The sequence below is a fragment of the Lytechinus pictus genome, chromosome 14, assembly GCF_037042905.1.
Source record: "Lytechinus pictus isolate F3 Inbred chromosome 14, Lp3.0, whole genome shotgun sequence".
NCBI lineage: Eukaryota > Metazoa > Echinodermata > Echinoidea > Temnopleuroida > Toxopneustidae > Lytechinus > Lytechinus pictus.
This window is the reverse complement of record NC_087258.1, coordinates 20,199,343-20,217,344: the sequence shown is the minus strand read 5'-3', so window position 1 is coordinate 20,217,344 and position 18,002 is coordinate 20,199,343. Positions and strand designations below refer to the sequence as shown.

At 38.3% G+C, this 18,002-nt stretch overlaps 1 protein-coding gene across 1 annotated transcript; it reads right to left on the bottom strand.

Moving 5' to 3' along the window:
- Positions 1-494: 494 nt before the first annotated feature.
- On the bottom strand, positions 495-11,663 carry LOC129276142 (ileal sodium/bile acid cotransporter-like). The gene is made up of 4 exons (XM_064109685.1): positions 10,770-11,663; positions 3,140-3,333; positions 2,508-2,712; positions 495-1,962 (listed from the first exon to the last, which is right to left on the bottom strand). Exons 1-4 carry the CDS (start codon positions 11,091-11,093, stop codon positions 1,318-1,320), a joined length of 1,368 nt encoding a protein of 455 aa, XP_063965755.1. The 5' UTR covers positions 11,094-11,663; the 3' UTR covers positions 495-1,317.
- Positions 11,664-18,002: the final 6,339 nt, after the last annotated feature.

Sequence of the window (18,002 nt, the reverse complement as noted above, 5' to 3'; positions counted from 1 at the left end):
GAGGGTAATCTGAACATGGTGTCTGCGTGTATCTCACTCAGGCACACATGGAAAACACTGCATATGTTCAGATTATCCCCCGCTTACCGGGATATCCCAAGGGGGTCTGTGTGTGGGTGTGAGATATCGATGGTGCCAGTCATTTAAAATATTGATTCTAACTCCCTGTATAAACTTCATTGTGATTAAACCAATCACTTAAACATACATGTGAAGGACATGTGTGATAAACTGGAAAGTTTGTTTTCTTCGAATCTCATTTTCATTGGTCTTTCTTTTGCCATTTTTGTGAGGGGATATACAGCGGTGCTGTGATCTCTTAATTACTGGCATGTGTTTAGTAGAGATTATTTAAGCTAGCCTGTGTAAAAATATTGATCCTTTTGACTAAGTGGAATTTGTGCAATGCCCTTGTAAAGTTTGTTGAGTTTCTTATGGAATCCAGATTACAATTACATAGCATTATATAACAAAGGGGCGACACGATATAATATATAGTTATGGCAAAACATCGATACATATTGTCAGTCATCTGAACGTGACATATGTTACGACATTGAAAATGCAAACAACAAGGCAAATGTATAATGATGATACTCAAATATCATCATTTTTTGTTTAAGGGCAAGTAATTTGGAAAATTTATATAGACCTTCATCAATTTATGTAATTCCAATCAAGGCCACACGAACGCATGACTTCTCTCCTGAGAGGGGGAACGTGTGGTGGAGAATGCAGAACGACCAAGTGTATACATTTGCGATAGGGTTTTGGAAAGTATCATTACTAAAGGATTTGATAAAGATAACATCAAGTAACAACCCCCTTTCTAATTGAATCCTTCCCCTAATTCCTCCCCTCCTCTCAGGAAAGAAGTCGTGTAATTCTTTGTATCATTATCAATGGATTATATTTCATTTTATGATTTGTTACACCAATTATCTTACATTGTACAGGCCCCATGGAAGACCAGCAGCAACAATTATAGTTGCAGCTGAATGTGGGCAACCAGTCGTAAATTGTCACCTTATATTTGTATACACTGTACATTCTATTTGTAATATTATATGATTTTGTTTTTAATCTTGCGGAAATTAAGAACAACAACAATTAATTTGTCATATTTTCTCCTGGGGTTTCTCCTAGTCGATACTCCAAAGACTTAAGAAACACCAGCTCAACTTTTCAAAACTTTTGCATTTCTTTAACAACCGCACCGTTCTTTAACATTGTGCACTTTTCCATGCCCTATAGATATCTTGATAACGCCATTTAAAAAATTTTTTTTTCTGATATTCGAAGCAACAAATCCTATAGCTAATCTGCATTAATCGTTAATGCAATTTCTAGATTTTTACTATCATCGGCATTGCTGATTATTTGGTATTGTCCGTTGGATTTCGACTGATGGGTGACGTCATCGTCTCCCGTTGTTTTTATTGGCTGGTATTTGTTGTCTAGTCCTTCCCGCATCGGGATGCCATTGCCATGGTAACCCTCCCGCTCAATGTCTTTTCCCTTCTCTACCGTCACATCCATCCCAGCATACTTGATTTCATCGTCATCCTCATCTATTTTCTCCCGTGATGCATTGCGGCGTCGATAGCGCACCCGGATGCGGAAAAACGCGACGTAAAAAAGGAAATCAGCGAAGCTGAGGATGCCATAGAAACACGGTACAGTCAGCATATCATACAGCAGATCCGTGTCGGCGAAAGTCAGGAGCATGATCGTGACTGCCAGAGCCGAATTCTGGATCCCGGTCTCGAATCCGATGGTCCGGCATTTGTAACTCGGTTGTCGACAGATCCGACCGACGCCGTATCCGAAGAAGTAGCCCACGAAAGGGAGGGCCGCGGTCGACGTCCATATCTCCCAGCTGGCTGCGAACATGCCTGGGTTGATGATGCCGATCAGGGTGATCGAGACTGGGATCGTTGCAAGCCCCATGATGCTTCCAAACTAGAGTTATTCAAATTTGGAAAAGAAAGGGGGAAACACACATTAAATAACGTATTTATTCAAGTAGCTAGACCCCCAAGTCCCAGTATGCAAAGAGCCACGAAGAGATTTGAAGTCCTGAAAAAGTCCAATAATGGTACAGAATAATTATAGGTTCAGTCTTGGTATCGGGGACTATTATAATTATAACTCAATTACCCCAATGAAATCTTGGAATTGAAGGCAATTGAATTAACAAGAAAGTAAACAAAATCTTCATCTCCAGGGACAGCGGAACGGTTTTGAAAGTGTGTGTGTGGGGGGGGGGGAGGGGGTACAATAAAGAAAATCACAATCAGATGATCGTTTTTACGTTTTTACAAGTTTTTATTAAAATGGGGGGGGGGGGGGTGGCTGAAATACAATGTGACTTACAATTTTAGAAAGAACTTGTGAAAAGGTGTATTAGAAAAAAGGTTGGTTTTTGGGTTTAAAAAAATGTTTAAAACGCCCCAATATGGCGCACTGCCATGCTTCTTTGTAACAGTCATCGCAGGCCTAGCTACCTTTGAGACTCTGTCGGCCCATTTGATGCTATATCTCCTGACGATCATGCCGGCGACTGCGGGGACGATGATGGTGACGAGGGTGGTGAATATATTCATGAAAGGGACTTTGGTCTGCTCCGATGTCCATCGCCGGGAGTAGATGAGGAGGTTCAACGGCATCATTCCGATCGCAGCGACACACGATATCGACGTCATGCAAACACTGGTTGACGGGAAGGAAAAGAAATTTAGGATGAGACTAGTTTATGTAGCTATATTGGCATTCCTTATCATTTTGGTCATCATTAATATCATCATCATCATCGTCACCATCATCATCATCATCATCTCCAAAACCACCATCATCGATCATCAATCTAAATTGTTCATCGTTAGGCCTATCCCGTCAATATTATTCTCAAAGGCGTTACTGTCGTCGTCGTCATCATCATCACCATCAGCGTCATCATCATTATCAGTATCATCATCACCACTACCACCACCACCACCACCATCATATTCATCACCATCATCATCATCACCACTACCACCACCACCATCATCACCATCATCATCATCATCACCGTCGTCTTTTTCGTCACGATGGTGTGCATCATAAGCTCCTTATACCATTAACTCGCGTCCATTACCTTAGGCAAACGTCGCCGTTAGTCCAGAACGTAAAGAGGTTCGACACCGTCCCCCCGGGACAGCAGCCGATGATGAGAAGTCCCAGCGCAAAGGGTGGGTCCAGCCGGAGAGCGAGGGCGGTCAAGAAGCAAATAAGAGGCATCGTCACAAACTGGGAGAGGAACCCGATGACAAAACCGACTGGATGACGAAACTACATGGAAAAAATAAATAAATATTGTTTGAGGAAGAAAACAAAGGCATGCAGCTAAAGGGGAGCCATCGGGGTATTCTGATAGTGGTACAAGACGGCAGGGTGACGTCAGATAGGGATTTATAGAGTTTCTTCTCGTTCCCATTTTATCACCTTTTTTGTGCATCAAGCATTTTCATTTATTTGATGCAGGAGAAAAGAGCAATGCAGATCATAATGCCTTGGTCAGTTAAGGGCCGTGCCGGAAATCGAACCCCGGACTACCATGGTGTAGTCGGCAGGGCCGTAGCCAGAAGCATTTTGTTGGGGGGGGGGTGTACCAGCTAAATTTGCCAACTAAATTTGGCGTGACAGCGCCAACGTGAGCACAGGGGAGTCTGATGGGGGATGTGCCCCCTACAATAATCACATGCTAAAAGATTTTGAATTTCTAGAATTGAATTAGTGGCATTTGGTGAATACTTTAAGGTAAATTATACAAAGATATACAAAGATATTTGCACTGCAAAAATAAACATTTTGGATTAAAATAGAAAGGCTAGTGTGCCGTAGTTGCTAACTTGCAGTATAATGCCCTATATGCATTCATAATATCAAAATCAAAGATTTGTTAATTTTTAATTGACCTTCTGTGCAAGATGTCTCTACTAAAATTTCAAGAGTGCTACTGCTAACAGTGGCGTACCGTGGGTCACGGCATTGGGGGCGGCACCAGCAAAAAAATTGATTCATTAAGTGGGCGCGCGAAGCGCGCTCAATTGCCAGGTATACTGACCTAATAGAGACATTTTAAGGACTGTGCCATTAAACGGATATGTATCTTAGTGATCAAATAATGCGAGCGCGAAGCGCGAGCTGAAAATGTTTGATATTCAGTCCTAAAAAGGGACATTATAAGCAAAGTTTTGTAATCACGATATGTACCTATCTCACAAAATAAACAATGCGAGCGCGAAGCGCGAGCTGAAATTTTTTTTATAACTTAAACCTAAAAAGGGACATTTTAAGGACTATCTTTTGCAATTTATGAAGTGCGTACGTATCTCATCATAGTCATCTAATGCGAGCGCCAAGCGCTTGCTGATTTTGTTAGAATTACACTGGTACATGAAGCACTTTTTGTGGTCATTGTAATCATGAACATGATACGTATTTCACTAATGAAATATTACGGGCGAGAAGCGCGAACTGACAATTTTTGAAATTCGGACCTGAAGAGGGGCATTCTATGGCTTGTTTGTAGGAATTTACTATTTCACTAATTAAGTGATGCGAGCGCGAAGCGCGAGCTGAAAATTTGTTATAATTAGATCAGAAAAAGGGACATTTTAAGGACTGTCTTTAGGAATTCGTCCACTGCAAAAACGCCAGTGTTGATTTAACACCACTACCAGCCCGGTATCTATATCGGTCCACACCAATGCGAAGGTAAGCACAGACTGGAAATTTGTATTAAGGCCTTAAAAGGGGGCAATCACTTTAAGCATATAGTCATGAAAAGGCATATGTCACTACATAAAACAATAATAACTTGAAGTGCGAGGAGATAATTTGGTGCATAATCTTTATGGACTATATATCTCATTAGTCAGACAATGCAAGCACCAGGAATGATGCAACCCCAACCTGCCCCCACTCCCACCCATCCCCACCCCAATCACATTCTGACACCATAAATTAAACAAAATTCTTCGGCGACAGAATTTAGTAAAAATAACTTAGAACATTTTTGTGTTGTAGACTTGTCTTCATGAATTTGCCAACTGCAGAGTTACCAGTTTTTTAAGTCTTGTGTTCTGTTCTTTTCAGATCTGAAACGGGGCAGTACTTGTACATCACTTTGCTGACTGGTAGAGTGTATAGTGTTCTGCCACTTTAATAGGCCCACTTTATTATTTGCCAACTATACTTTGGCTTTGATTATTCAACTTAAACCTTGGAAATTCATCCCACCCCATATTTATTTACCTAGTCTTGCCTCTAATTTACCAAACTAATGTGTTTGTTAAATCGTCAATAATTGTGGTATAATTTGCAAACTCACAAGCTTGTTTATATTGGGGGAGGACCGGGGGCTTACTTTGTGTGTTATTATAGCTCCATCTGTTTTGTCCTTTGTATTTTGCTGACTAGTAGGGCTCTAAGCCTGGCTACATGGACTTGGATTTGCCAACTGGTTGTCAAAGTCGTAACCTTCTTCGAAGTTAGTACCCCTATTTTTCTTTCCTCTTTTTTTTTTTTTCTTTCTTTCTTTCTTTCTTTCTTTCTTTCTTTCTTTCTTTCTTTCTTTCTTTCTTTCTTTCTTTCTTTCTTTCTTTCTTTCTTTCTTTCTTTCTTTCTTTCTTTCTTTCTTTCTTTCTTTCTTTCTTTCTTTCTTTCTCTCTTTCTCTCTCTCACCCCCTCTCTCCCCCTCTCTCTCTCTTTCTTTCTTTTTCTCCCCCTCTCTCCTTCTTTCTTTTTTCTCTTCCTTTCTTTCCCTCTTTCTTTTTCTCCCCTATCCTCCATTTTGCCAACTGGAACATGATTTTGCCGACTGCCTTGAATGTTGGGGGGGTGTCACACCCCCCCATACCCCCCCCCCCCCCTCTAGCTACGGCCCTGGTAGTCGGGCGCCTTAGACCACTCGGCCAATTGAGGCATCTGGCTTTTACTACTTGAGAAATCGTCGCCACCCCCCTCCCCTTTGGAGTCCATTTCCTGGGGAGGATCCTGCCTCTGGATATTCATACCTCATAATTGTTTAAGAATTAATAATTGGATATCATCAGACATCCGGAATACCTATTCCTTTATTTTTATGTACCACTGCCGAAGATAATTATTCGAATACCCTGTTAAATATAATTATGGAATACCCTGCATCAGGGAGGGTGTTTGTTTCGCAGCGCCTGGTCTCTGAAGTTGGGCTCATGTGCCGGAATCGTACTTGTTGGGAAGTTGAGGCATCCGCTACATCGCGGAGGGAAATGTCTGTGATGCGTTGGTCAGGGACAGGTCCGAGTTTGCTTCCGAATGAATTTCACTTTTTTAATGTCTTAACATAATTATTTACAGTATTTTATTATCATATTTCAGTAGCTAAGTAATTTCTCTTTTTTAATGTCTTAACACAATTATTTACACTATTTTTATTATATTTTAGTAGCTAAGTTTAAATATTTATATGTATTTTGCATCATGATATTATTGTAACTTTATATGTTTTTTAACCTTGTTAAATCAGGACATTGTATAAAACAGCTATTCAGTTGATCTTTTTATCCTGTATAAATATTTTCTTATAAATAAATGTTTAAATAAATTAATAAATAAATATTGCATTATGATAACTTCTTGAATCGCTATCTCCTTTCCTGATACACAACAATTGGGTACAGACGTATTGGTATACTCGAATGCATGAACCCCTTTCCTTTTTCAAATCCAAGTTCGATTTTTTTTTTAAAATAGCCAGCCACTGTCCCTATCTTCCTCCCAAATCCTATTTTTATCACTTTTTCATTGACCATTATCCTGAAACACAATTATTTATCTACATAATGTAGTGCCAGAACTGGGTCAGGCGCATGGGCCAACCTGGACCCCGTCTTACAAAGAGTTACGATTGATCCGATCAATCGCAAGTATGGACGGCCAGCAACATCAACTATGCATGTTTGTTCAAAATATTTTCTAGCTATGATGTATATTCATGCATTCATTGTTTTCTTGAAAATTCACTGCGCTTCTCTTTGCATACAGAGGACATTGTGCAAATTTTTCGTAGAAAAAAATTATGACACTGATGGATTTCCATAGAGTTAAGTTACGATTGATCGGATCAATCGTAAATCTTTGTAAGACGGTCCCAGAAGTCATGATAAAACAAAATGTATATCCTAAGATCAGTCACTGAGAAACGTAAGGAAACTTTTACGTAAGTAATAAATGAGGAAACCTTGGAATAGTCTCACTAATGATTTAAAGGAGAATGAAACCCTTGAAACCAGCTGAATCCATATCAAAGAGAAAAATCAAAGAAACATATTGTTGAAAGTTTGAGGAAGATTGAATGAATAATAGGAAAGTTATGAGCATTTGAATATTGAGATCACTAATGCCATGTAGATCCTCCTATTGGCAATGCGACCAAGATCTGTGATGTCACACACGTACAACTCCCTCATTACTTTAGTACTTATTTCACTTATATTCTCACTTTTATAGAGTCTATCACAAAGTGAGGTGTTCTCTTTATGAGAGGACAAGTACAGAGGTTTCACAATATTATATCATTGATGAATCGTTTGTCATATGATTAGAATGAGCAAAAAGAGATGTTTTGGGGTATATTTTCAGTGTCAAAAAGGGGAGAGTTGTTCAACTGTGACATCATAGATCTTGGTCGCATTGCCAATAGGAGGATCTCCATAGCATTAGTGATCTCGACATTCAAATGCTCATAACTCTTCTATTGCTAGTCCTATTTTACTCAAACTTTTGTTGATCTTATTCTTTGATTTTTCTGCTTTCACAAAAGCTTACTTGCTCCAAGAGTTTCATTCTCCTTTAAGTTAATGCACCTAGTGTTCACAGAATGGAGTGACGTTGTGTGACGCTGACCCACCGTCAGGGGCATGTTGCATAAAACTTTTAACCAGAGAAACTCCGGTTAAATTAAAAAACTCAGGTTTGTCCGACTTCTGCCATTGACTTTAACACAGGAGAAAATCTCAGGTTAAAACAACCCAAGTTCTCTCAGGTAAATGTTTTATGCAACAGGCCCCAGGTCATGATCCATCCAACCATTTTTTAAAGTAATTTTTTATTCAAAGAGTAAAACAAAATTTGATATTTTGCAATAGTTGTCATTTTTTACTATTCAAGATGCATTCTACTTTTTGTGATGCAGTTTTTTTCCTTTCTACAATGAATTTCCATACTGGGACGTCTTGGGATGATTGAGCCATTATAATTGGTGTTGATAAAGTGATCCAGTCGTATTTCCTTTTAGTGTCATTGTGTGATCATTTTCATAAGTAATTTTCAACTCAACTCTTTGTTTTTATTTTCATAGGTAAATAAAATCAAACCTAAACCAAAATAAATCGAACAAAGTCTATTACAGGATAATCAATTAGCCTTTAATTGCCCTTGTCAAGCAAATACAGGGGAAATTATTATCAGGTTAGGTACACATTGATTCAGGTAATTCATGTGCTACCAAGTTTGTGCGATTACCGATTTCGTGCAGTTCGTAATACTAAATTACATTTATGATATAATGTTTCTGAATTGCTATTAAACAGGTAGAATTCTTTTGATAATCCCTTTTTTTTACTCCGGTTTGTTCCTAAGTAAATCATTTACCTCATTAGAACTGGCAGTCCACCGAGTCTTGACAATGAAATCAATCGTTAGATAAAGAAACATGTGATGGATAATAACATTTTTAATAGGGCATATACACATTCTTATCCTTTCTCCAGCTTCACTAAATTGTACATATATTTTTTATGTTGACACAATTTGCCCATCGGCGCGGCAGGTTCTAGGGAGCTTGACTAGAGTAGGGTTTCAATTTACACGTCACTTAATGATAATCATGACAACATTGTCATAAGAATTAGTAAGGCAAGGGGTCCGTTGCAGAAAGAGTTGCGTTTTTAAAAACGCAAGTCAAAAAATCAATCGCAAGTCCCAAATACACGCTGTTGATTGGTTGAAAATCAAGTTGCGCATGATTTTTAGAGTTACGATTGACTGCAACTCTTTCTGCAACGGGCCCCAGATCTGATGACTAAACCATATCCCATGAACATATTCTAGTCGTCATAAACTAGTCAACTGACTCGATTCTCGTGAAATCATCTCATTATGACTAGACCACAATAACCACATCTCACAAATTTAGAATCAGTGTTTTTATAATGAACATGAACTTTCTAGGACAATAATTACCCTACCTTACAGCTTTAATCAAATTGTGTTGACCCAAACGCCTGAGCACTTAATTGTATGTGATACTTTTATCCAGTGAAAATTATCAAGAATAATTAATTGAGACTCCAATTATGGCATTATGTTTTCACTAAATAAAACATTCCTTAAAAATTGCTTCAGTTGGGCCCTTTAAAAACTTTGCGCTGATATAAGATCAATTAATGATACTCCCATAATGACACATTTGAACCCGTAAACTATAACACTGCAATAGTGCAAGGTTACTCGCCGTTTTTTTTTTATCAAGTTCACCTCATAATGGATATCCTGACAGAATTTTAGTAACAGAGAGACAAACTTTTCGTCAATCTTGAATGTGATAGAATGTTCACGTGCCAAAATCGCGTGTCAATAATATCACGGGGTATGACGATTAATTGATTCTTCTTTTTTTGTTTTGCCACATTTGTGAGGAATTCAGGAAAGGACTAACTGGATAGGAAAAATTGATAAGTAAAAGGTTTTTGGAACTGAAAACTTTTAAAATAAAAGTTGTGATGACAGTGCGTCTGCACTATTTGTGTCACATCGGCTAAATTGTTTTGTTTTAAATGATTTTTGTCATGATCATTTTATTGCGAGGAGGGGATGGGTATTTCTACACTTTCATATTTGTTGGCCTGTCTTGGCTTCTGTTCTGATAACCCGGTATAATTGACCGAATGCTGATACAAGATAGAGAACGGCACTAAAATGTTGTACAAGTGCAGCAGGAATGTTATCACGGGCTAAAAATCTCGACCTTCTTAGAACCAGATATCTTTAGTTTAATTAGTCGATTGACTTGCTGCTATCTACTTCATGCATGATAACGATGCAAAGTGTTAAGTCCTGGGCAAAGTATACAGATTATAGATTCGAGCTCAAATAAGTCCCAGTCTAGGTTTCTTTACAAGAAGCGATTGCAAATGAAAATCGACACCCATTTTGTAGGCTCTATTCATTTTTTTTTCATTTCTATCTTTCAAACTGTATTTTGTAATTTTCATTTATTTCTTCATTAATTATCATTGATGAATATCATTATAATAATGATAATAGTACTAATAATAAGAATAATAAGAATAGTAATAATTACCATTATTACTATTGTTATTATTATTATTACTATTATTATTATTATCATTATTGCTATCATTATCATTGCTGTTTTTGTTTTTGATACTACCATATCTATCATTTATTGGATTTTTTTTTTGGGGGAGGGGGGGCGGGGCGGGGCCGTGAGGATGTATTCAGTTGCTTGCCTCCTCTTTGCCAACCGCATATAGGTTCTTACCTAAGCTTCTGAAATTAAAATGGTAGACCCAATCAAGAATTTGAGTCGCATTTTCACCATTCTAAATCACTGGGGAATAGGACCTAATATGTCAGCAATCCATGAATACAAATAAAGCAATCTTAAACCTAAACTACCCCCCCCCCCAAAAAAAAAAGATAACATAATCGCTTACCGTTTCTCTAAAGTCATTGAGCGTGATGACAGCCCCCATGGAAAGCATAATACAAACCAGAGCCACGGTTAAGAGCCATTTCTGGAAGATCTTCAGGACTGTAAGGTAATGCGGCTCCGAGTACCCAGAGGTCGTACCGTTCAGATAGTCTTCTGTCCCGTTCAAAAATCCCATCATGGTGGCCTCGAGATCGGACGTCATCATTGACGCCGTCGACGTCGAAATCGGTGATAGGAAGACCGAGGACGATACTGAGGACATCGAGCTGTTAATTTCCTCTATAAGGAGAGTGCCGGGGGGTTGCGGATACAATGTTGTCTCCATTCTGTTTATTGGACTGGCTTTAGTTCTATGTACAAATATAAATCTTCAATCTCACAATTTTTGCAGTTAGGTTTTCTCTGCGGGGCATTTAACAGATCACTGTTTCTAATTCCATGAAGAGCGTATTTGTAATCAAGCTGGTGGTGGAATAATTAGCGTAAAATCAAACTGGAAGGGCCGGGACTTTTAAACTCCATAAAGAATGCATAGCGGTACACCCTTATAAATCCGTATGATAAATACAAAAATCAGACAGAAATCCTCACTGGGAATTCGTCAACATGCCAACCAATTTCAATCTTGTTCAAAATCCATCATGGGTTCGGATGATCCGGAGATGGCAACTCACTCGTTTCGAACACGATCTGAAAATTGGCCCTCACCACGATCATGACCCGTTTATAATCATTATTATCTGAGGCCCCAGCCACACCAAGAACGCCGAAACCAGACCAAACCCCAACGATCGCGTTATTTGAAATCAAGCAACATTTCAAGGTCTCGTCAGTGTTACTGAACCATTGTGTAGCCGAGGTTAAAGTTCCTACGTTTACTATACTTAGCTCCCATGCTGGTCTCCCTGTTTATCTACAGTCAGGTGCATGTTATTTTTATTCAAAGGTTTTTAAGTTCCACTAAATTCCTTCCTTACATTCTATTAAATCAATTATATTTTTATTGATATTTTCAGTAGAAACAACATTACAATTCAATCTACATGTTGATTGTACCTTTACTTCGAGAAAATAAAGCGATAGCAGTGAAATTGTCGTTCCCTATAATCAAAGTAGATTGGTGATATTATAATGCTACATGATTGTTATTTTAGGTCATTATTCAAGGTAGGAAAACTACATATATCTGAAACAATTAAACTATAATGGCCTCCATTAAGTATTTCCGACATGCATCTCTAAATCTAGAAAACTTACCAAGTTCATCATTGTCCTTCAGTTGATCTTTCACTTCAGATAGCTCCACACCTGCGAAGAAAGTAATGTTCCAAATTAATTATGGTGGCAGTAAATAAGGACAGTGATACCCGGGGCACTCACACCAAGGGGAGGGAGCAGCTCGGATTTGGAAAAGGGCAAGAGTAGGGAAATGCGGCCACAAAAGCTGAAACCATATCCTCAACATGCTTAAGAACTGAAGTTGCCTTTAAAGGACAAGTCCACTCCAACAAAAAGTTGATTCGAATAAAAAGAGAAAAATCCAACAAGCATAATGCTGACAATTTCATCAAAATCGGATGTAAAATAAGAAAGTTATGACATTTTGAAGTTTCGCTTAATTTCACAAAACAGTTATATTCACATCATTGTCGTTATGCAAATGAGGAGACTGATGACATCACTCACTCACTATTTCTTTTGTATTTTATTATGTGAAATATTAAATTTTCCAATTTTCTCTCTGTTGTCGTGTGAAACAACGATTAATTCCTTTCTGAACATGTGCAATTAGCATTGTTTAATACTACATGGTTCAATCAAGTTGGTCCTTAATGTCAAATCTGTAAAAAATGAAATATTGTATAATTCAAACAATAAAAAAACAAAAGAAATAGTGAGTGAGGGACATCATCGACTGTCTCATTTGCATGTCACTGACTTGTGCATATCACTGTTTTGTGAAAAATAAGCGAAACTTTAAAATGTCATAACTTTCTTGTTTTACATCCGATTTTGATGAATTTTTCAGCGTTATGCTCGTTTGATTTTTCTTTATTTATTCAAATCAAAATTTTCTGGGGTGGACTTGACCTTTAACATGTTCAATGAGGGACTTAAGAACTAAATGGCCCTTTGCAAATTTAGGTGCTTGGAAACTGGAATTTAACAGGAAATGGCCGTCTTCGAAATTAGGGGCTTCGGTGAGATGGGGTTGGTCAATGAAAAAGGGGGGAAATCATACCCTTAGGAACTGCTGGTAAACCGTTACAAGGGAGCCTTTAATGCCGAACATACCCCTATTGCCATTATCCTGGAGTGCCAGGGGCAGATACTTTCATATATACTGTACATACCTTCATCTCCGTCGTACAGGTCCTTTCCTCGAATGCCTTCGTCCCAGTCATCACTACCAAGCTCATATTCGAATCTGTCGCCCTCATTGGCAGTGAATATATAGTCTGTATTATTGAAACTGAAGACCTTGATTGCGTCTGGCTGGTAGATAGAAGCTGAAAATGTCGTACTTTTTGTTCTCTGGGAAGATTTCTACAGAACAGAATTTGCTGAAATTGAAGAGTAAATGGTAGAGATTATGAATTCCTACCAAATAAAAAAATGTATATACACGTATACACACACATACATACATATACATATATATACATATATATACATATATATATATATATATATATATTATATATATTTATATATACATGTATATATATTGAGATACTCCCATTCCCGCAACCGCCCCCACTCATTCACACCTGTGACGTTTCAATTTATCTTTACCGCCGAAGTGGGGATGTGTGTGTGATGTAATACACTCGAAATTAACTATTTAATCATTAAGAAGGCCCATGTTCGGACACAAACAGAAAAAACCACACCGTGATCAGTTAATTGGATGTTTCATAGCCCTTTATACAGCTAGAGTGTAATTTACCTGACGGGATCTTTTCACAAATTATATCATATTTGCTTTAAAAATGAATCTGTTTGAAATGTGATGGCACGGTTTATCAGGACTTGTACGTCCCCACTCTGTCGGATATGTCCTTGGTTAACCTCAAATTGTCCCCACCTGTAAGTATACATACACCCCCACACACACGCACCCCTACATACACACCCCACCTCTCATTCGCGCGTGTGTGTGTCCTCGTGTTCCACCCTGAGTATAAGTCCAGTGATATCTTTTTCACAAATTATATCATATTTTCTTTAAAAAAAGGCTGTTTGAAATGAGATGACACGGTAACCTTTTATCTGGATTTGTACGTCCCCACTCTGTCGGATATGTCCTTGGTATTAAAGAGGGGTAAAACCTTTAATTGTCCCCACTGGGAAAGTATACATACACGCCACACACACACACCCTCACACACGCCCTCACGCACCCTTATATACACATCCTACCTATCATTCGCGTGCGTGTGTGCGTGTCCTCGTTTTTCACTCTTACATCCGCCCCCACACAACACATGCCCTCACCTTCACACACACGCATGCACTACACACAAGACTGCACGGACATGACAAAAATGGACATACTGTTGTCTTTATCGCTTCCATCGATGTAAATCTGCCCCACGATTTAGTTCCAAGTGGTATAAGGTCTGTGATGGTCCTCTGCTCAATATCGACGACAGCAATAGCATTATTTTCCTGAACAATGACATACAGTAATTATTACGAATGTTAATGATACATAAATGTCCATAGAAATGTTCATTGCATATCCAAATATTATAGTCATACCACTGGCGTAAATCCCGGGGGGATGGGGGGGATATATCCCCCCCCCACTTTTCGAGGAGGGGGGGATGGCCTGTACAAACATACCCCCCACTTTTTACGAAAGAAATGAAAAAAAAATCACAAGAGATAATTGTTTTATTGGTGAAAATTCTTCCTGAAATACCGCTTAACAAATAAAACAATATTATTGAATCATAAAATGCAAATAAAGAGCCAGTTCACCATTTCCAAACGAAATACTTATGTCCTTATTATAACATTGAAGAGATACTCCCGTTTCTTCCAATTCATCAATGTTGGGTTCTTTGGGAAGGGATTAAGATGGAATGTCAATTCTTTTTTAATGTAATCTCTAATAAAACCATTAAACCATCATGGGGTAAAAAAGATAATAATATTGGAGGGGTATTTGCCATATGGACATACAGTGGCGTAACTACGGGGGGCATGGGGGCACATGCCCCCCCCCCCCATCGGCTGACCAAAAAAAAAAAAAAAACGGGGAAAAGGAGAAAAGAGGGAGAAAGGAAGAGAAGCGTATAGTGGGTAAGAAGAAAATATTATTCATTATAATAATATATTATAATTATGTTATTTTACATTACATAAGAAACATTTTTATCATAACTTCATGAAACATAATTTGCCCAGGGCCTACGTCTTCATTGTTCCTGGTGCTTGCATTGTCTGTTAACGAAATATATAATCCTGTTGTACTGAAACATCCCGTTTTCAAGTCAATATAAACCAAATATATTTTCTAGCACTTGAGTTGTTTTCATCATTGTTTTATGTAGTGACATATGCTTCTTTTTCATGACTCAAAAAGTGATTGCCCCATGTTAAGGTCTTCGTATATATGAAACATTTCCTGTCCGTGATTACGTTCGCATTAGTGGATTGGTGAGATATGTCTGCTCTTCATGAATTCCTAAAATCAGTCCTTAAAATGTCCCTTCTTCTGATCTAAATATCAAAAATTTTCAGCTCGCGCTTCGCGCTCGCATCATTTGGATATTGAAATACGTATGGTCCTAGTTAATTCCTACAAAGAAACCTTAGAATGCTCCACTTCAGGTCTGAATTATCTCAATTTTCAGCTCGCGCTTCGCGCTCGCAATATTTGATTAGATTATGATAATCATGATTGCAATGACTACAAAAAGTGTTTCATGTGTTCAGATGTAATTCTTATAAACCAGCAAGCGCTTGGCACTCGCATTAGATGACTATGGTGAGATATGCATACTCTTAATGGATTCCTAAAATATAATCCTCAAAATCTCGCTGTTTGGGGTCAAAATATACGAAAACTTCAGCTCGCGCTTCGCGCTCGTATTGTTTAGCGAGACAGGTACCTATCATGATTACACAAATTTGATTATAATGTCTCTTTTTAGGTGTGAATAAAAACAAATTCAGCTCGCGCTTTGCGCTCGCATTATTTGATCATTGAGATGCATATCCGTTTAATGATATTGTCCAGAAAATGTCTCTATTAGGTCAGTATAACTGGCAACTGAGCGCGCTCACTCAGTGATTCAAACATTTTGCTGGTGCCCCCCTCCCCAATGCCGTGATCCACGGTACGCCACTGTGGACATATCAATGACAATTCCTTGCATATCTAAAAACATGATTGCAAAAAAAAGCCAAAATATTTCAGTCATCCCCCCCACCCATCATAACGGATTTACGCCAGTGAGTCATACTCATGAATACAAATCCACAGCCCCCCCCCCCCAAAAAAAAGCAACACTGACGATTAAACGAGAAAACTACCTGATCCCCTCATGTTTCCTGATTTTTCTAATAGAATATAGAAGATTTAATATGTAATGAGATTAAATATTTTTTTCTTATTCTATATTCACCTCTCTTTTAAAGTATAATAGCAATAGTAGTAGTAGCAGTGGTAATAATAATGATAACAATAATATTGATAATATTAATGATAATGATAATAATAATAACAACAATCATAAAAACAACAATAATAATAGTAATGAAAATAATGATAATAATAATAACAATAATAATTATAATAATAATAATAATAAGAATAATATTAATAATAATAACTGACGAAAACATACCTGTAAACACACATAAAAGGTGTGATCATATTTTGAAATGCTGATATATTCTGGTTCCATGTTCTGAGAGAAGGTATTGTAGGAATCGCCAGATAGGTAGCCCTTGTACGGTGCCCTGACGCCCCACCTCTCCAATTTATCCGCCCTTAAAGACATATAATTAGTCAAAATTATTGAAGGGACCATATAGGGTTGTAAGAAGGTATACGTACTGCTGCACGTCACATCCTAGGCCGCGGACTTCGAGGGTGGATGGTGAAGCTTCACCCCCCCCCCCCCGCACACACTTTTTCACCAAAACAGTGTAAAAAGCATTTTTTAAAATCTGTTTGTAATTTTTTGGGGGGAATGGTCAGCCCCATTCCCAACTCTCAAAACCGTTCGACGGCTCGTAAAATATAAATTTATTTTCTTGATTAGTCCTCTACCCCCCCCCCTGATAAATCGATAACGATTTTTTTTTCTTTCAAAATATTTATGCTTCTACTTTTGAATTGCGGAAATATGAATATGGCCTCATGGGCGCGGGGGCTTGAGCAAAACGAATGAGACGAAAGCCGGACATATTATGTCATATATAATAGTGAGGAAACATTTTTGGCGCGCCCTTTCCTCGTATTTCTATATTAGAAAATCACAATGGAGAGCCGAGAGGCTTTTGTCGAAAATTGGTGGACCGGGAGAGCATCGGAATCTCTTGACTCTGGGCAACGACATATTTTGCAACTGTTCATCCGGTGCAAATCTTCAGATGATCTGCTGTCCCAAGGACCTATCCACGGAGGATTATTCTATTGTTACTGGGGGTGCTGAGCATTGTCACAGCACCCCCAGTAACAATAGATAATCCTCCTTGGATAGGTCCATGTGCTGTCCCTGTCCACCAACTTTTGACAAAAGCCTCTCGGCTCTCCATTTTGATTTTGATTGCATTTTCAAAGGAATCGATGCGTTGTAGAGAGTTTCCCCGTAGTAAATGCGAAAACTCTCTAGTACTTACACATTGTTAAACTTGCGGAAATCCAAGGTGGTCACCGACGGTGTACTGCTTGCGAAGTTCTCTACTATGGAGATTGATCCTTCGGGGTTGATGAAGGTGTTCTGGTCGGGTCCGCCCGCCTCCCCTTCGTTGGCCGTCATGATTGCAGTTCACAGATGATTGAACTCGAGCATATCAGGTTTGCTACCCACTACAAAATCAAAGAGAAGAGTAACTGGGTTTGGGTGGTTTATGTACTGGTGTAGCAGAAAAGCGTGTCACCCCCTCCACTAATAGAGATAATAACTAAATGATATTAATGAAATGAAATAAAGTGAAATGCAATAAAATGAAATAAAATAAAATGAAATAATAAAACAAAATAAAAAGAACA